Genomic DNA, 21,151 nt, shown 5'->3' on the forward strand with positions numbered 1-21,151 from the left:
ACACAAAGGAACATTCTCCTCGATTCTGCACTCAAAGAGTGTACTAAACTGATATAGACATGATATAATTAAACCTAATCTGGTTTGATCCAGTGTAACTGGTACTCGTTAGATTTATTAACTAAAATGTAACATGTGTAACATAGGAATATATCTTATTTTGAAGAACTACCTAAATGACTGATGTTGACAAAGATCGAACGTACGCAGTTTTTAATTAAATTACAGATGTAAAATACTTAAAATCTCGCTATATATCCCAGGAACTATGTAATTATTTAATCATAATGGAGAAATGACCTCCCCATGACCAAGTTAAAAATGGCCAATTGTATCATAATAACGACCCTTGGAAGGGAATAAATCATGGTAAGAATTAAGAATCGAGATGTAAATAATATTACCTAAATATGAAGCCATGGGGAGCGAGATTCATGGTGTATCTCCTAACCTGGAAATTTGTGGCTTCAAAACTGGAACATAATAATCTAGAACTTCATCCTTCTAGACTTAAAATATATACCCTTGATGATGATGGAGTGCCGGTTGAAGATAAAACTAAATTCACAGTAACATCTGATGGAATGATATACACATTTAGGCTTAATGATGGAGTTAGATGTACTGAGGTAAAATTTGATGAGAGTACATTGTGGAAAACGGAGGAAAATGATCTTAAACAACCCAAATCAGTGTTGATAGGCACGTATAACAACACAATCACCATTGAATTGAGCAATAATTCCAATTTAGTTTACAATTTTGATCCCGTTCATAAAATATTCTACAGCGAGAGGGGTCAATTCCTTCCATCTGTTAATTTTATATCAAGTTTGTCAGACGAAAAGCAACAACATACCCGTAGAAATGAAGTTTTTATAACTCCTACCCAAAAATTAACTACACCCAGAGCATATTGTCACGATGAGTCGAATGATTCGGACCTTGAAAATTCAACTCCAATTGTTATAGATATAACAACCAAGGGAAGTGCATATGAATTTGACTTCTTTAAAAGTGGTAAAAATTCAATATATTCAGCGAAACGAGGTTTCTCAATTAAGTTGGTAAAAAAATCAAATGAAATAATATGGAAGTCAACCAAACCCAGTGACTATGCAAGCAAAGTCAATGTTTTAGATACAGACAAGGGAAATATTGTTACAGTTCATTTGTCTTACGAAAAAACGAGACAGTATTACAAATGTTCTAACCAGTGGGTTGAAAAGGGTCTCGTAGTTATTGATATAAATAAAACAGAGAGTACAGCAAGTTTCCATTACTCCAAGTATAAAAATTATACTACATATATAGCTAGAAATAATTTTTTCATTTCATCTGTGAAGGAAGGAGAGTCGACTTTTTCCCCAAATATTAATATTTTTCAAGCTAAGGACGCATCAGAGTATCTCAGCAGCGTAATGGTCCATTCAAGCGGTAAGATGACACTGTATTTTGCAAATGGCAATATGAAGCACTTTTACAAAAAAAATAGAAACCAGTGGTACGAAAGAAAGCCAGAACTGTCACTTGACATTAGAACAAAAGAAAACCAGTACGAATTCGGGTATTCAGAGGATAATAACGTAGGTACATATTTTCCCAAATATAATTTCGAGTTTAAAGTAGTAAAACAGGGTGATAATGTTATCTTCAAAACTGTAGCCAATGAATATATAGAAAAGGTAATATCAGATGGTATGAGTTCGGGTTCTAGTAAAAATCTTAGTATTTACTTTTCCAATGGAGATGTCAAATTCTTCCATAGGTCTGGTGATGAATGGACTAGGAGACCTTCAGAAATTACCCTTAATATTAAGAAAAAAGAAGGAACTTTCGAGTATGACTGTTTTAATAAAGATAGTATTTATATTTTCATACCTAAACACAATTTTATGTTTAAAAGGATAGTACAAGGTGATGGCAATCTTGTTGATATTTGGGTTTCAAACGATCAGGAATACTGTAACAAGGTTGTATTAAGTCACGTTGAGAGTGGTAAAAATTTGAGCCTCCAATTAATTGATGGTAATTTTAAAAACTTCTACAACGACAAAAGAAAAGAGAAGTTGTGGGTAGAAACCTCTAAGACTGATTTTGTAATACGTGAATCTTTAATTACCCTAGACCTAGACGATGCCGAGACTACCAAGCACTATTATTTCTATTTCGATGATAGATCAAATGCCGGTGTATTCATGTCAAGGGAGGGCTACCTTTTCAATAAAGTTATACAGAGTTCTCTATTTTCAAACACAGTGAACTTGTGGGAAACCAACAATAGTTCAATCTTTTCCAACCGAGTCGTAGTGTACAATGTTTACGAAAAAGAGGTCATTTTAGATATATATCTTGTCAATGGGAATAAGCTCCACTTTGACATAAAGTATGAAATAAAATTTTTAAGTAAAAGATCCTGGTTAGAGAGAAAGTCGTATTTGCCCGTATCAGAACACCCCAAAGGTGTAACAGTTTTGTTGATGGATTCAGCAAATCCCAATAACCTTATTTCAAATGACACAACCAAATATGTAGTCAGTGTGAATAAGATAAATGACGCTAAACATGATTTTCCAGATAAAATATCCTACGATTATAGATTCAAAGAAGAAGCCAGATGTGTAGAATTTAAAGTTGATCATAAAACAGTGTGGAAATACGATCCCGATGCACATGAATCCGTCCCTATGTCTATATATCTTCACAAATTTATGAAACTAGCCTTTGTTGAATTTAACCTTCATTCTTTAGATATATATAGTTATGTTGATGGAGAATGGAAACTAAGCTTCAACAATAAGCTGAAAGGGATTAAGATCGATATACAAACCATGAAGAGCACTAATGTATATTATTTCTATATTGATGAGGAAACAAACACAGGAATTTATGTTCCAAAGGAGGGCTACTTCTTCAGGAAAATTAAGCAAAGTGGTTCATGGCATTCGCCATCAACAATGAATGTTTGGGAAACCTTTCACTATTACAAATATTCCAACGCTATTGTGGTTTACAATGTAGATAAAGTCAGATCCATTGTGGTTGTTCATCATATTGACGGTAATAAAAGTTATTTATCGGTAGAAATGAATTACAGATTAATATCTATGTTCGAAGCGAAAACGTATAATTTACATGTATCCCAGTATCCTGAAAACATACAAGTTTTGACGGAAAATAATGCCATAGATTACCTTGTTGATGTGACAGTATTGCACAAAACTGATGAAGAGAACAGAGTAATCTATGAATATGTGTTCAAAGGAGACAGGTGCCTTGAATTTAAAATTGATGATCAGTTGGTATGGAAGTACTATAGCTCAGAAGACAGGTTTCCAAAATCAATTTATTATCACAAAAATGTGGAAATAGTCCTCATCGAATTTAACAATCATTCTTTCACCGTGTATAAGCATAGCGAAAATAGGTGGAAGATGAAATCTATAATATCCACATTTTGTGATAGAGTTATAATTTCTACATTGGATGCCAATGGTGACGTTGTTGAAAACGACACTAGCAAGTATAACATCGATAAAAGTGATAAATTCATTTCCAAATACATTTTCAACGATGATGCAAAGTGTGTTGGATTGAACTTTAGAAACAATAAAATATGGCAATATGAAGGTGGTGATTACCCTAAAGTGTTTTATATCCACAATTATTTTATAACACTGTATATTGAATTTTCAAATGATTATTTCTATTCCTATAGGTTTTCTTTGCAAGAAAACAGGATGAAATTTGAATTTTTAAGAAACATAAGACGGATCAACTATGAAAAAATAAGACTTATAACACAGGGTGCTGATTATCAAGTTAAAAGATATGATTTTGCTTATGAATTCGAGTTCAAAGAAGGTTGTAACTGTTTAGAATTTTTGTATGATGATAAATCTATGTGGAAGTATGATGGTCAATATCCAATCCTAATATACTTTATTTCGAACTTTGATCTTCAGATCAAATTTAGAAATGAAACTGAATACATATCCAGTGATAGTAAAATAAAATGGAAAATGCCAGGGCCTTCAGAACTTGACATCGAAAAGTCATATAGTACTGAAGAATTTGGTTTTTATATTAATGGTGATGTAGGTGTATATGAGTCCAAACCTAATCATGCAGCCAATATTGTTAAATATGGTAATTTAAAATTATGGGAAGCCAGTGATCCCACCTTATTCGTTAAAAAGGTTGTTATTGATGGTATTTATAACTTAAATAAGAACATTGAAATATTTCTAAACAATGGCTCAGTTAAGCAGTTCCACAAAATGGGCAAGAAGTGGCTCTCATCAACTGCTATTGTTCTTGACATTGACATTAATAGCAATAATGATCTATTCGAATATAAATCGACAAGAGGATTCGGTCACTTCATTCCTAAACCCAATTTGACGATCGGAAGGATTGTTAAGAAAAACCTCGATATATGGTGGGCATATCCAAATGATCACGCTGTCCAGGTGGTACTCATGGGTTCTGGCCCTGATGACAAATATATATCAATACTTCTGCAGAGTGGTAACTTTGTACTTCTTCAAAAGCCTGATCATGGTGTCTTCTGGGAAGATATAACTCGGAGGAGAAATTTCTCTGGTATCAAGATGTACTCATTTGATGAGGGCAAGTCCAGGTATCGGGAACTAACTAGGGATGATTACGATCCAACAGTATTCGAATCAACATATGGGTATGAGTTTAAAGATGGAGTGAAGTGTGTTAAGATCATCAACCATGATAAAGTATTATGGACATATATTGATGATCCTGAGTTTGGGTACGTGATGGGTATATATCTGGATCTTATTTCAAACACTTTCTTAGTTAAGAACCAGTCTTTTGATATCAAGAATCTTGTCACCCAGGTCACGCAGATCACAAAGATCAGCGAACTCATCAAGGTTACTCTTGACATTGAGAATAAACAGACCACCAGTGAGTTTGAGTATAAGAATCACAATGGAAATTTCACATACACTCCTAAGCCCGGGTATGTGTTCAATAAAGTAATTCAGGGTGATATGATTTTTTGGGAATCTAAATATGTTTCTGGAACTAAGGTGAGGACTAAGGTTAAGGACAACAAGAGATACTTAATCATACTCCTGAGTGACAATACATTCAAACTTTTCGAGCAATCAGGCGAAAATAACTGGAGATGGGCTGATACAACCAATACCAGGTATGACGTAACGAGATTCAAATTCTATGGTGACAATGACACTACTCTGACCCAATCTGATTACAAGGTTAACATCGTTGACCTATCACTTAGTCATATATTCATTGATGGAGTCACCTGTAAGAAAATCAAATATGGCGATGATGTTATTTGGAAACATACTGACGATCCCAACTATTCAACAATCAAGATGTTTTCTATTGGTCTTGCTTCAAACAGCTTGTATGCCGTCAAGAGTGAAACTGATTTTAAGAAACTTGATTATAAAACACCTATTCAAACCCCGAACATACCGGTGATGCATGCCACCCAAGTAACTCTTGACATAAGTAAGACTCAGACCACAGATCCGTTTGAATATTCTATTAAGGATGATTTTGGTACGTATAAACCAAAACCTGGGTATGCAATAAGTGTCGTTAAATGTGGTACTGAAGAATTGTGGAGAACCAATGATCCCACATTTTTTGTTGACAAAGTTGTTGTTAATGGAGTTCGGCTTCTATCTCTAAATGATGTTAAATTATATTTGGCTAATGGAGATGTGAAAAGATTTATAAAAGTTAATCACAGATGGATTGATAAAGAAAACCCATTAACTTTAAATATAGATGCTTTGCCAGATAACAATTATTTTAATTACAGCAATAACAGCGATGCAATAACATTTACCCCTAAACATGAATTATTTATTAACAGTGTAATAGCCAATGATGAGGTTATTTGGGAAACTAAGAAGACTATTGAGTACGCAACCAAAGTAACAATTAAAGGTTTTAATTCCACTCCGAAGATATTAATCATACAAATGGTTAGAGGAGATGAGATCGTCTTTAATTATGGATATGACAACAAATGGGAAAAGGTGGGACATGAAGGAGATAATGAATCTGTCTATCCAGAACGTGTAACAACTGATGATTCACCGGAACAAAAAATGGCTACAGCGACATATCCTGAAACTCCTACAATTCAACACTACCAATTAAACCAACCACCCTCTAATTATAGTTCGCAAATTCAAGCAAAAGATAGATTTGACAACTGGTATAATTACACAAAAACCAACTTAGCAGTGAGAACAAACACACCGAACACAACTCAAATTGAATAACATTAACCTTTCCAAGGTATTATTTTTTATTATTTAATACACCCTTCACAACAATCAAAAAATCATTTAAGTGTAACATTAGATGTAACATAGTTTTAAAACAATGCTGATAAAGATTCTCAGATATAAACTAGTGTAAATTAGATTTATTTTTCAATTTAACCGTCTGTTTGAATAAAACAGTTGTAAAATAATGGAAGTAACATCGTCAGATGTTCTATTTTAATTTAACATTTTTAACTTTAAGGATTGTAATTATAGCTAACGATTTAAAACATTTTTCACCTTAAAACAAAAGATAATCTCATTCTTTAGTCTTATTTCCCATTCAAAAACCATTCATAATAAATATCTCAAATAGCGATTAGTTTATTTGTGGAAGTGATTTGATGTAGTTATCGTTGGTTATTTTAATATGTTATTTGATTCCTCGGTTTTGGAGGATTCTAAAATGTTTATAATAGCCTATAAAAGATAAATAGTTATAATTTTTATTCCCCATCCATGATTCTATGTTTAAAAATATTAGTAGAATAATTTAATTATTGAATTTTTACAATATTGTTTTTTTAATCCTTTTTTGTTCGAATATCGAGGTTTAAAATATCTTACAAATATCTAATTTTTGGTTTTTATTTAATTATTCCACAATCCTACACATTAGACAAACTTAGTCATAAAATTGACCATTTGACTTTAAAATCTCAATTTTAAAACTATCAACTACCTTCTAAATCTAATAATGTTGTAAAAATTAAAGAAGTTATATGTGTATGTATGTATAGACTGAAAAATTAATAGTTTTAATGCAATTTTGCATTGTTAAATATTACTACATTAAAATTAGTTTGAGTATTTGGTAACCATCTCTTCGATGATGTTCGAAATAGAATCATTTTTGGATACGTCTGAAACACTGCAAGTCCTTATAAGTCTGCCTTGATGCATTACCCATACGGATGTACAAGATTTGAGAACCTTAGAGAAGTGTGCAGTAACGAAACAGGTGCAGTGCTTAAAGTATTTATCCAGTAATTCGTAAATTGGTACGCCCATATCTTGAGCCTCCAACTCATCCTCAGAAATGTTATCAGACGGTGGTTCATCAATGATTAACATTCTGTACTGATGTCTGCACAATACTAACTTCGCAAACCAAAGTGTTCTGAGCTGACTTACAGATAACATTGTACCTGCTGACCTAAGGTCATCCATGGTCATTGCCCTTTCTTCAGGGTAAGGTTCCTTACCTTTGTTAAACGACTCTTTTGGTGATTGTTCAAAAAAGTTTTTAGCCATGTTAAGTGGTTTGGGAACAATTACAGTATCGAGTCTTCTTCCACCTGGAAGGCTATTTACAAAATCAAGAAGACCGCAATTTTCAAGAGCCTCGTTGATCTTCTCATCAGTGAATAGTCTTCTTGGATCCAAGAACCTTCGGACAGTCCAGCCCTTGAAAACAAATGGTAACTGAGGAAGAACGCCAACAATGTGTCTCACGACACTTTTGGGAATTTCTTGTAAATCTCTACCATCCAACAGGACTTGACCTGTTCTATTTCTAACATTGTTTTCTAGCACAGATAGAAGAGTTGTCTTACCAGCACCTGTTCTGCCAATGATTCCAATGATATCAGATTTGCCGGGTGTTGCGTTGATGTTGTTAAGGATGAGGCCTTCTTTATTCATCAGTGAATTGGTGTAAACACATAAATCCTTCAACACAAGGCCAGTGTGTTCAGATGGGAGATATTTCGAAACGTACATGAAGTTGAACTTTGGCTTATACGCCATCCTCTTTAAGAAGTTGGGATTGGTGTCTTTGAATTCAATTGCCCTTCTCCTAAGCAAGTTAGCTGTATTAACTTGGTCCTCAGGTTTTGATGAACTGATAACTAGATCCTCTTCATGAACATTGCGGAATTTGTCAAAAACACACTTGGTACCTGGAGGAATAAAGCACTGGAACCTTCGAAGTGAACATATAAAAACCTGCAGCCTGGCAAAACAAAACGAACAATTGTTGAAAGATTTAATAACGCTGCTTCCAAGTGATAAACCTAATCCAAAGTATCCAACATTCATCTTAAAGTCAGTAAACTTGTCAAATATGATCAGACCTGTGAGGAACAGAGCGGTTGTAAGTGAAAATAACCAATTGAAGAGAACTGAAGTCCAACTTCCCAAGGAAGTTGCCAGGAACCAACACCTCATTTTATAATCTGTTCTTTCGATAAGATCATTAACCAACTCCCATTCCTTTTTAAAGCTTCTGTGAATTGCTGCTCCTAATATGGCATCCTCGCATGTCTTGTTAACATGTGACATAGTTTCTAGTGATCCCAGTTGAATGGTCTTAAATGACTTGACAATCTTCAACACTACGAATTCAAAGGCAATGACCAGTGATACGGCAATAAATGGAACAGAAAGGGGAATTGTGTAAAATAGAGTTCCAATGGAAATGGCTGTTTGAATGAATGCCAAGAAAGTGGTAAAGATCATATCACCAATATATTGGTCGATGAATAGCATATCTGAAGAAAAATATGTTATGATTTGGTTTATCTGCTTTTTGATCTTAATCACTGATGAGCTGTTCTTGAAGACTGAGGTGAGACAATATTCATGTATTCTTTTTGAGGCCATTAGAGTGGAAACCGTGAAAAATAATATCGATATTAGGGAACAACCCATAATAACTGACACAATAATCAGCATTACGTTGAGGGCAGAATCGCTGTGTGATACAACATCGGACATGTCAACAGTGACGCCATCGTCATAATCGCCTATTTTTTTGAACATATAATCTGTGAGGTTGGTTGCAAGAACAAACTTGGAATTATCCATAATACTTGATGCTAGAGAAAAGATCGTGAACAGAACAAATGCAAATCCTGCCGCTTTAAAATACAGTAGATATGGGTTAAATTTATCGTCGGGATAACATTCCTGGATTATAGATGATAATGAACGTCTGTACTTCGATTTGGTGAGGTAATTCCTGGATAAACTATTGTTTGAGCTTGAATAACATAGTTTCATCATATCCTTGGTAAAGAAATTCAACTTATATGGACCTGAAGGAGGTGTGATATACTCAAAGGCATTTTGTGTCTTCTTGTCTTTAAAAATGTCTGACAAATAACAGTTGAAATGAACAGATTTGTTATCAATCTCGTATACGGGAATTCTGGGGAACTTAACCAAGTCTGAAGCTCTGACACATTTATCCAGCAAGGTTAGTGATGAAGAAACTATAACCGCAAGATCGTCCCTAACTAGTAGACCATTCTTAGCATTGAACAGGTTGAAGAATACAGTTCTTGATACGTAGGGATCTAACCCATGAAACTGTGAATCCAGACACATTAGGAATGAACACTGGTTTCTATTGTAATCCTTGTTCACTTTACTGAATATGAGGTAGGCATAGATAGCGCGAGCCATTTCCATTCTAACTCTCTGACCACAACTGAGTGAGTGAGCATTATCTGATACAACTCTCAAGTCACCTTTCTCCCATGATAATATATCAGTTTCAAGTTCAAGTGCTTTGATAACTGATTCATAAATGTCCTCATCAAATCTATGGCCGAATGTTATGTTTGATCTAATAGTTCCTTCTTTGAGCCAAATTCCTTCAGATGCGTAAAATATTGGCATTGATGTGTGTAGAGGAACTACTGCCATTGAACCTCCAACCAAAGTCATCTCACCAAGAGCTGACTTTATTAAGTTAGATTTTCCACAACCTTGTGTCCCTGTCATTATGACAATTTCGCCCCTCTTAAGTTGAAAGTTAACATTCTTCATCTGAACTTCATTGCTCTTACTGGCAAAATCCTTCTTACTGTGGACCCATGCAAATGAGGCATCCTTATATAACATTACAACATCCTTAGCAAGCTCATTGGTTACATCAGGTAGGTCAGATGACATCTGTGTTGATCCAGGAAATCGGTTGTCACTTACGTAAAAGTTAGGTGAACATTCGTTCAGATATTTTTTAACTCTGTTGTATGATATGTAAGCAGTTGCCAGTCTTCCAAGTGCATAAGGAAGCATGAACATTGAGTTGATAATCCTGAAAAATACGTAAAATGATGATAAGAATCCTCCAACCTCAACGTCCTTAATAACCTCCGCGTCTCTAACTGATTTTACAAAATAATTCATCAAGACAAAGAATGTCACATTGTTGCAAATAACAAACAACGACTTATTGATCAGCGTCAAGAAGAACCTAACCAAAATCAACAATAACTCAGAATTCCTAGTCTCAGTAATGATGTTGATAGCAATGTCATCGTAGAGTAATTTGTTGATGAGAGGTAACTCGGATATAATTTCAACACATTCTCCTATCCTATAATCCTTTACAAGGCAAACAAAGTGGAGTAAATAAGTGTTTATGATTTCAACAACGACCATTAAAAAGCAGAAGACAACGCCAAGCACGTATAGGACCCACAAGTTAATCTTAATCTCCATGGAAATCAACACAACACCATAGATAAAGTTTGACAAAAAGTTGACAATTGGTACTGCGGATTCCAAAAACATTGAAACGTAAAAGCAGTCATTATATTCAAACGTAAATATGATAGGAGTAATTTCTTTGTTCTGAAAACGCCTGGCGGGACAATATAATGGGTTTCTGGAACATTCTGAATCAGGAGAACAGCTGTGTAAGACAGTGTTACAGACATTTAGCATATTAGACCCGTTTACGTTATTATTGAAGAAACGTCTGTGTGAAATGCCATTTTGGAATACGCATACAGAAACTGAATGTTCCCAGACAAGTCTTAATCGATTCAGATAAAAGGTGAAGTTCTCGATTAAAAGTCCATCAACAATCTGTAGGCCTATTATAGCAAATAGGAACAGAAATATTTTCAGAAGAGCAAACGACTTGGTGTTCAAATTTTCAAGTAAATGCTTGACCAGTAGTGCAATGCTCATACTAAGGACATTAGTAACTATAATACCTAGGAGACCAAATGTTGTTCTCTTCCAAAACGTTAGGAATAGGGCTCTTAATAGAACAGATCTGGTAGGCTTGACAGTTGGATGTCCATATTGTCTTGTTTCATATGACTCTAATTTAAGTATACCATCACTAACATTCTTTGAGAAAATCGGGTACCAATATAGGATTTGATCGTCAACGGGCAAGGGGTGTAGTTTGTATGGTTCTACATATTGTTTAGAAAGAAGAAAAGCCCATTTACCAACCCAATGGAAGAAAAGGAATTTCAAAACAGTGACAGAGTCATAATACCTAAACTTTAAAAAACGGGACTTGTTTTTGAAATAGGATTTGGAATATGATTTACTTTCCCAGTAATGATGTTCGGAACCAGGTTTTTCAACTGCATCTTGGAACTTTTCATTAAATAATTCTGAAATATCTCTAGTTTTTCCCATTCAAATCTGCGTATGGATAGAAATAATATAATTTCAAGTATTGCTGACCTTTTTACTTAGAATATTGGAATAAGATGCTCTCTAAACGATAATTATCAATTAATTTCCTTAAATGCGAATAATTATTAAATAAATGTCAAATTAGGGATTTGTGACAAATATTAATGGCAATGGGAAGGATTGAGTAAAACACTGACCTTATTCAAGTAGTAAAGTTTGGGATTATTCTGAGATGATGATAATCATTTGTACTCGGTATGTTGAAATCAGTGATACAGTATGTTGTTAAATCTTATTTTAAATTCTAAATTCCAAAAGTGCTATTAGTGTGATCTTCTGTCAAGAAAAGCAGGTATGTGAGAGTGAACCTTAGAAAATCACAAAGAACACAAATCGTTAGTATATGTGACACGACATGTTGTCTTCAAAGAGATAAGGATTTAGTGTTAAAAGAGTTTCCCCTAACAATCAGACAACCCCAAAATATAAGCCCCAATAATTTGAAGGTGTAAGGTAATGGCTTAAATTATTCCAAAATAATCTACTTGACTATTTAACACATTTTCATAATTTCTGTGACCAATTGTTATTTAATTAAACTTAGTTTAATAAATTCAATATGTATTTGCACATCGAACGATATCTGATAGAATCTTAACCATCTGTACAAAGTTTGATTAATTTAATGAATCATTCATCAGATTAACATTTGCATTGTATGTCTGTTATTATAACTTTAATTTATTATTTATTACATTTTTCAAAAAACCCTCAAAAACTAAGATAATGATTGATATTAGATAGGATCCTTTATTCAGTTAAATTTAGTATTTTTAAACAAATTAAATAATATATTGATAATAATAGTTACTTTTTAAAAACTGTATATAAAATGTAATATGACATAGATAGTTCATTGATACCTTTTTAATTCTTTACTCGATGGTTAATATTCAAATTGTGTTTAAGTTTTAATTGGGTGATTCATTTAATTATCCTTAACATTTCTATAATAACAGTTTCATATAAATAGTTGGATCCACTTGCAAGTCTCCATTAAATTTAAATTACCATTTGATTTTTGAGTTTGCAACTACATATTAAAATCATAAATATTCAATAGGTTTAATATACTTGGCTTTTGATAATTAAATATAATACAATACTTTTGGATTAAACTATGAAATAATAGTCCAGATTTAATGTACCTTAGATTCCATAATGATTAAAACATGATCATCCAATTTTAATCCAATAAAATAAGATTTGCTTAATTTCAACTCATTGTTCTAATTTAATTACAAACACTAATTCAAATCAAATTTTAGGTCAAAAATAATCAGAGCATTATGAAATCATGACTAATAATTGTGAAAAAAATATTTTAAGAAGATCTCGAATTAATTTTTTAACAAATTGCAATTTTATATTTGTGCAATAGTTCATATAAAATAGCACTCTAAATCGGTTCTATATAACTATATAGAATTTATAAACTTAATATATATATTAAATTTTATTATTTTCTAATATTTATCAAAATTATATTTAACAATAACTTATAGATATATGATCTCGGCATAAGGTCATAATAATTTTAAATACATTTTAAATAATTAAATAGTTTTTATTTTAAAGATATAACTGAAATACTAGCTTTATATAAGTAAGATCTTTTGTTAAAGATATATATTAAAAGATCTGTTCCTAGATATATGTCAAAATATTTAAAATTATTTTTGGTACTCTTGATGTTGAATCTGTCACAATGAAGATTTCATTGTTATCTTTTAGATCTATTATATTTAAATACTCTCTGGTATTTATTCTAGTTGCTCAGATAAGGTATTTTACAGATTGTGCAGATCATCCTGGAGATTCCGAGGGAGCGGTAGGTGGAGCCATAGGAGGGATCGGTGAGATATTAACTAAACAAAGATCTGTCCCAAAGGTACATGATCTTGATATTGGTGATCCTAGTAAAACTGAATTATATGTTCATTACAAAGATGGTAATTATGAAACATTTTGTAGTAAAGCAGGCAATTCATTCAAAAAAATAATAAAAACAAAAAAAAATGTACATAAACTAATTTGGGAAGCAAAAAATGATAAAAATTGTGAATTCGTCAGGATATTGAAGCGTGAAAATGGGTATAAGTATATGCTTATTATAGTTACTGGTGGTAGTTTTCGACTTCTTCGAAAACTTCCCAATGGTAAGACTTGGCAGGATATTACATATACTAGAAAAAATTTCTCAACGTTCAAATTTTTTTTCTTTGATGATGGGAAGTTTAAGGAATTTGAACCAAGTAGGGACCTTGTGTCCGTATATAAATTCAGTGTAGGATATCAATTTAGAAGTGGAATAAACTGCCATAAGATTCAATTGGGTGATAAGGTGCTTTATGATTATGAATTGGATCCTGAGTTCGGATTGTTAAAGGGAGTATATCTGGATCTTTTAACGAATGATTTTAACATTTTAAGTCGTAATGATATAACAAAGGAATTAAATATAGAAAAGGCTGAGTCGATTCAAACTTCTGTTCCAGTTCGTTATAGTAATTTGCCAAGAGAACTAAAACTAATTGGTTATGAACCAGTAGATCCGTTTGATCCATTTAATCCAGATAATTTTTCTGAAATTTGCCATACCAAATATACTGTAACGAGGGCTGGACTCGATTACGAATATGACCTAACTAGTGTAAGATGTGTTACAATCAAGTGTGGAGATGATATTATTTGGAATAAACCTCACGATTCAGATACTCATCCATTGTTCATGAAATTACTTAAGGTTGAAAAAAGGATATTACTTAGGTTTTCAGATCACTTTGTTTATTTTATACATATTGGTACTGTATGGAGACCACAAAAATTTCTTTACAAAGAATCCGAAGGACTAAAAGAAATTCATGAGGCTGTTGCTAGTATCACCATTACCGAAGAGCAGTTGAATGCTCTTTCTAAGTGTAAAAAAGTTAATGTTGACATTACGAAATGTGAAAACGATACTGAGTTTGATCGTTCTTTTGATGACGAAACCGGTAATGGTATGCTTGTTGCTAGATTTGGGTTTGTATTTAATTTAATTGTATCTGGTAAAGAAAAAATTTGGGAAGCCGATAAAGGAGAATATTGTAAAAAAATAATGGTACAAAGTTTTGACAAAAAAAAATGTAAATACGTAACAATTTTTAATGTTGATGGTACTATTAAACACTACAAAAAAATTGGAGATCAGTGGAAAACGGGGGGAGATTCACTAATATTCTATATACAAGAATCATCACCTAGCTACACATACAGTTGTGAGCGTGAAGGTGAAACTCTTATATTCACTACAAAATTAAACTACAGATTTTTTATGGTGAAAGATGAAGAAGAAAAGATATGGCAGTCTAGAAATAGAAATGAAAGTGGAATAAAAATCATAACAAATAATAATCCTTCTAAGGAAAGAACTAATGTTAGTATATACCTTTCTAATGGAACTATTAAACATTTTGAAAAAAGGGAAAACACATGGGTGGCGATGTCTAATAAAGCAGTATTGGATCTTTCAATTAAGAAAAATGATTTCCATTTCATTTGTATAGTCGAAGGTTCATGTAAATCGTATTTTCCAAATCAAAACTTTAAAATTAATAAGGTGATTAAGGGAAATCTTGACATATGGACGACTCAACCAAATGATCAAGCGGTAAAGGCAGTGCTCAATGGTTCTGGCAAAGAGGAGAAATATCTATGCATACTGTTGGAGAGTCGTAACTTCGTACTACTTCACAAGAGTGGTAAGAATCAACCCTGGGAAGATATAACAGATACAAGACATGATTTGAGTCAGTTCCAACTTTTTAAATGGGATGGTACAGAGATTAAAAACCCTTATTATGAAGTGGAATTGTCAAATACCACATACTCATACATTTTTAAGGAAAATACCAATATTGGTTCTATTAAATATAGAAATAGAGAGATTTGGTTCTATGGTTCAGGAAGTGGAGTTGAATATCCACATAGACTAAATCTGGAATTAACTAAAAACAAACTATCACTTACATTTGATTTAAATATAGAAAGAAAATTGCATGTAACTTAATTTCGAAACAGCATTCCCTCAAGAAGTTAATTCAAGTCATCCATAATAATAACATGTAGTATAACATCATAAATTTTGATAGTATGTTATAATGTTTATATGTTAATTTAACTATTTGACATATAATTGGTTTTTTTGGTTTGCAAATTTAGTTAATGTTGTTAAAACGTTTATATTTTTGATAAATGATATATTTATTTTATGATTAATCCAATAAGAATAATATGTTATAGAAATACTTTATAATATTTAATTAATAAAGTTATAAATTTCCAGATCCCCCATCTATAAATTTTATTAATTATAGAATGAATAAATATTTTATGTACATATATACACTTTTATTCATAATAATTCTTTGTGTTGATTCTGTTGATGATTTAGATAATAATAGTGGAAATATACCCCAGGAGCATAGTGTTCAAACTAATGCTAATCAAACTGATGGAGATTCAGTAGTCTCTAGAAATATTATAGAACGTGGTCTAGGGCATATTGTATATGGATCATATGGATCAGAATCAATTAACACAACACAACAAAGTGACACTGATGGATCAGTAGAACAACCAAGTGGATCTGAAGAAAATACTAAACTTGTTGGTACAGGAGATGATGGTAGTAAATCTGGATCAGAACATGAAGACGATGAAGACGAGCAAGACAAGGATGATGAGGAAGATGAGGATGATGAGGATGATGAGAATTTCGATGTAAGAGAGGTTAGTGGTGATGCTGATGTAGAATCTGGAAAAGATGAACCTATAAAGGGAATTCAAAGTGCCCTTGGAGAAATAAATCCAGAATTAGCTTCTACTGAATTTGTAGGATTAGATGATAAAGGTAATTCCTTTCCAATGGATAATACACATTATTATGTAACCAGCGAAAGTTTTTCCGAAATTAAATTTGAACTGGTTTCTAAATTAATACAAATAAAACATAAGAAAAAAACAGTGTGGGACCATGAAAAAGGTGCAAAGCATCCAGAATCGATAATATATAAAAAATTATCAGAAATTTTTATTGTCATCTTTGAAGATATTTTTATTTCATGCAAATGTGTTAATGGAAATTGGAAGATAAAAAAAAATAGAGTACCACGAGTCAGGTTATTCAACGTGAATTATACAAATAAATTGTGTCAAATAGAAACGTCAATATATAAAACCGAATATTCAGAATATAATCAGGTTAAACTATGTATTGGAAAGAATTTAATGTGTACAATGATTAAAGTTGAAGAACAAGTACTTTGGGAAAAAAAATATAATGAAAGATATCCAATTTTTGTTATTTGTCACGGTGATAAAAAAATATCAGTAGCCTTTAAAAGAGTAACATATATTTATATATGTCAAAATGGTATCTGGATTTTTGAAAAAAGTGTAAAGATACGAAGGCGATAGTCATTTTATAATCTTAACTACTATAACTGTATTATAAATTACTTTAAATTTTAAAAATAATAATTCAACACATACTAGTTTTAAACGAAATTAATATGAATCTCATCAATATTTATGAAATGTTCAGAGGTAAAATCATTTATTTAAAAATATTATTAAATTTTATATAAAAATTTTTTAGTAAATTTAATAATAAAATTTAAAAATAGGTCAATTCTAAAAAATAAGAAATTAATGTCTGAAAGTAAGAATCTGAAGTAAAAAACAGATTTTTATTACAACTTTTTAAAAAATAATAATTTAAATGTTTTATTTTAATTTAATATTATTTAAAGATCCCCCATTGAATGATAGTGTATCAGTCAAATAATGAATAAACATGTAACTTACACATATGTGCTAATACACATACTAATTGGATATGCAATATGTGCAGATAAGCTAAACAAATTACAGCCTGATGTTACTAACGATGATGACGATATTGATGGTGAAAATTATGATTTAGTGGTAAAAGAACTAGAAACACTACTTGACGATGGAGAAGATTATGATTCGAAAAAAATATCAAAAGAAGTAGAAGAAATATTTGATGAAGATGATGAGTCGTCTGATGATAGTTCTGATGAGATTGTAAGAGAAATACAAAAAATAATTGAAGATAATATCGATGAACCTTCAAGTGCATTAGAACAAGATTCACGTAATCTAAGTCCGTCACGATCACCTTTCAATTTTACCAGTTATCAACCAACAATTACTGCTGTCACAGTACAATCTAGTGATGCACCAGTATCTAGTTCTGAACCCCAGGTAGTTCAACAACAATCACCACAATTGTTTATACCTATAATACCAACACCAACTAATTTTATTCATCCACAACTTTATCGACCACCATACTCGCCTCGATTGCCTACTAATTTTATGCCTAATATTTCAAGTGGTCCGTATGGATTACAAATTTTACCTAGATATCCTCCTCCATTTACTTGGAGTCCTAGATATTTAATACCAAGTTACCAAAAATACCCTTATCAACAACATGCTGGAGGAACAGGAGTTAGTGATAAACCATCTCAACCTAGTGAACCTACTGAATCACAAACTCAACCTCAAACTTCTGATAAGCCAACCGAACCAAGTGGTACAGATCAGCAGTTACAACCTGAACATATTCAAGTTGAAGTGGGATCTGATGATGAAGAACCTGAAGAAGGTGCAGTTGGAGGAGCTGGAGGTGGTGATGAAGAGGAAAAAGATGGAAAAAGACGGAAAAAAAGAGTAGAAAAATTATCAACCTTTTTACCAGAAGTTAGAAAATGTGATAAAATAACTTTTATGAAAAAGACTGATACTGAAGGATTGATTAAAATGATATGGAAAGATTTTTATGTATCAGGGTGTGGTTTGAATATAACTAAATATTCATTTATAGCTGATCTTGAACAATTGATATGTGATGATGAAGTTATTTATGAGCGTAAACCTGGAAAACCTTATTATAGATCAGTGTGTTATAATAATCAATTAGGTTCTTTTGTTTTTGAATCAAAAGGTGGTTTATTATTATTAAGGTATACGAAAGGTAAGTGGAAACCGAATAAATATAAGCACCGATGTCCTTTTAAATTATTTACCACTTCCGATGGTGATGGTAATTCTGTTGAACTGACTCATGATGATTATTGTGTTGATGTAGGTACGAATGGAACAATCAGATATAGATTTTGTAATAGTATTAAATGTACTAAGGTTATGCTTGGAGAAGAATTAGTTTGGGAGAAAGGTGTTAATGAAGAACACCCCTTGGGACTATGTACTTCTTATAATGGGAAAGTTGTTCTTTATTTTGATGGATATAACACCATTTTTGGGAAAAGGTATAAGAAATATGCAGTATTAAGTAGTGGGAAGGAAGGAAAATAAATTTCATTAAATCCAAATAAGGTTTTAAAATTTACATATAATAATTATTTTAATATATTGTATCTATCTGATAAATATTATTTGTTATTTTTATACAAATTATTCACAATTTGACTTGATCTATAAATTTTATTAAAGTAATGTATTAAATACTAATTTTAGATGAAAAAGCTAATGTATTTAAACCATCTTAACTACTTTAAAAAGGAAATTTTCAAGAACAAGTTGTAAAATTAAAAATTAAAATTATCAAATAATGACACACGGTACATTTTAAGAAAATAATTTTAAACAACTAAAGAATTAGTTATTAAAATAATATAACTTTGAAAAGATATAAAATATATAATGATTAAATATATAGATCCCCCATGGGATACTATTGGATTATTGATATAATGAATTTATGTGTGTTATACACATATCTAATATTATTCGTAATAATTGGATATATACATTCTGCTGATAAATATCCTTATCAGGCAAGTGGAAATGATGGAAATGATGGAAATGGTGAAAGTGATGGTGATGAAGAAGAAAACTTTGATGTAATAGTAAGAGGAATCGAAAATATACTTGAAGAACAAGATAATTATGATAACATAGAAACTAATATAGAATCAATACTTGAAGATGATGGTCTACAATCGGAATCACAACCCATACCAATACATCCGCAACCAATATTACAACCTCAAACTTTAACGCAGCCTGTTAACTATTATGGGCCTCCTCCTCAACCTCAACCCATAATACAGCCTCAACCTCTACCGATACATCCTCAACCTCTACCGATACACCCGATACATTTGACACAACCTGTAGTACAACAAATAGGGCAATATCCTCATTATTACCCAATTCAACAATCAATACCTCGACCTATAGTTCCTCCATATCATCCGTATGGACCACCTCAGAGTGTGCCGATACCCGTTGGACAAATTCGTTTACCAGTTCCTACAATTCAACATCCACCAAGTATATTATTACCTATTTTACCAAGAATTGCCACTAGCCCTGGATTTAGACCAATGGGGTTAGGTCAATTACAGCCTAATGTAATTCATCCTGGACCATTAACGCAATTTCCAACTCCACACGGATTGCAGCCGGGTGCTTTTATTCAACCAGTTGGACCAGTTGTTCCACAAGTAGAAGATCAACAGACAGTACAACAAACTATCGAATCAGTCCAACCCGATCAAAGTGATCAACCAAGTCATGATTCAATTGGACATGTTGCAGAAGGTGGCTTGGACAAAGATAAAGAATGTAAAGAAATAAAATTAATGAAAATGGATCCTAAAGGAAATTTGGTTACGATTGAATATCCAGAATATAGAATTTTATGGAAAGATGAAAATACAACAAAAATGACAGTAAATTGTTTTCTCGAGGAAATACATTGTGATGATAAGTGTATTTGGAAACATAAGGAAGGAAAACCTCGTCCTAAAAAAATAACACATAACATTAAAGATAACACTATTACTATTATTTGTAGAGGTGTATGTATTCTAGTTAAAAATGTTAGTGGTACGTGGGAAGAGATTGAAAGAAGACTCCCAAAAAAAATTACATTTTATACAACAGATGAACAAGGGAACCTTGATAAACTACCAGAATACTATCATAAAGTTGATGTATCTTCATCGGGATCTATTAAGTATATTCTTGGTCCATCTTCAAGATGTTCTAGAATTGATTGGGAAGATAAAAAATTATGGGAAAGAGCTGATGATGAAACGTATCCTCAAGTCGTATGTTTTGATCTAAGCATGAATCTTATTATTTACTTTGATACTTTTGTTCGAGTTTATGGAAATAAAAGGGGTAGGTACAGACAAATATTTACTAAAAAAAATGTAAGAGGGTTCGAAGATTAAAATTAATAAAATTTGGTTTTAATTATAATTAATATAATTTTATCATACACGTGTCTTAAAAACTTATTTTAC

General features: G+C 31.9%; 6 protein-coding genes across 6 annotated transcripts; 5 read left to right on the plus strand and 1 right to left on the minus strand.

Annotated features, from left to right (window-relative positions):
• Nucleotides 1–410: 410 nt before the first annotated feature.
• TpMuguga_03g00863 (uncharacterized protein) lies at nt 411–6,305 on the plus strand (the record flags this gene model as incomplete). Its single annotated transcript, XM_757895.1, has 1 exon — nt 411–6,305. The coding sequence occupies one exon, from the start codon at nt 411–413 to the stop codon at nt 6,303–6,305; it is 5,895 nt and encodes a 1,964-aa protein (XP_762988.1).
• Nucleotides 6,306–7,085: 780 nt separating this feature from the next.
• On the minus strand, nt 7,086–11,741 carry abcC6 (ABC transporter family protein; the record flags this gene model as incomplete). The annotated part of the gene is made up of 1 exon (XM_757896.2): nt 7,086–11,741. One exon carries the CDS (start codon nt 11,739–11,741, stop codon nt 7,149–7,151), a length of 4,593 nt encoding a protein of 1,530 aa, XP_762989.2. The 3' UTR covers nt 7,086–7,148.
• A 1,768-nt stretch (nt 11,742–13,509) lies between these two features.
• TpMuguga_03g00865 (uncharacterized protein) lies at nt 13,510–15,852 on the plus strand (the record flags this gene model as incomplete). Its single annotated transcript, XM_757897.1, has 1 exon — nt 13,510–15,852. The coding sequence occupies one exon, from the start codon at nt 13,510–13,512 to the stop codon at nt 15,850–15,852; it is 2,343 nt and encodes a 780-aa protein (XP_762990.1).
• A 309-nt stretch (nt 15,853–16,161) lies between these two features.
• TpMuguga_03g00866 (SVSP family protein) lies at nt 16,162–17,387 on the plus strand. Its single transcript, XM_757898.2, has one exon — nt 16,171–17,387. It carries the CDS (start codon nt 16,176–16,178, stop codon nt 17,259–17,261), a length of 1,086 nt encoding a protein of 361 aa, XP_762991.1. The 5' UTR covers nt 16,171–16,175; the 3' UTR covers nt 17,262–17,387.
• Nucleotides 17,388–17,609: 222 nt separating this feature from the next.
• Nucleotides 17,610–19,243, plus strand: TpMuguga_03g00867 (putative integral membrane protein). The gene has a single exon (XM_757899.2). It carries the CDS (start codon nt 17,631–17,633, stop codon nt 19,188–19,190), a length of 1,560 nt encoding a protein of 519 aa, XP_762992.1. The 5' UTR covers nt 17,610–17,630; the 3' UTR covers nt 19,191–19,243.
• Nucleotides 19,244–19,362: 119 nt separating this feature from the next.
• Nucleotides 19,363–21,135, plus strand: TpMuguga_03g00868 (putative integral membrane protein). Its single transcript, XM_757900.2, has 2 exons — nt 19,363–19,456; nt 19,555–21,135. Exon 2 carries the CDS (start codon nt 19,562–19,564, stop codon nt 21,077–21,079), a length of 1,518 nt encoding a protein of 505 aa, XP_762993.1. The 5' UTR covers nt 19,363–19,456; nt 19,555–19,561; the 3' UTR covers nt 21,080–21,135.
• The last annotated feature ends 16 nt before the right edge of the window (nt 21,136–21,151 follow it).

Source organism: Theileria parva (assembly GCF_000165365.1).
Source record: "Theileria parva strain Muguga chromosome 3 map unlocalized ctg_531, whole genome shotgun sequence".
Classification (NCBI taxonomy): Eukaryota; Apicomplexa; class Aconoidasida; order Piroplasmida; family Theileriidae; genus Theileria; species Theileria parva.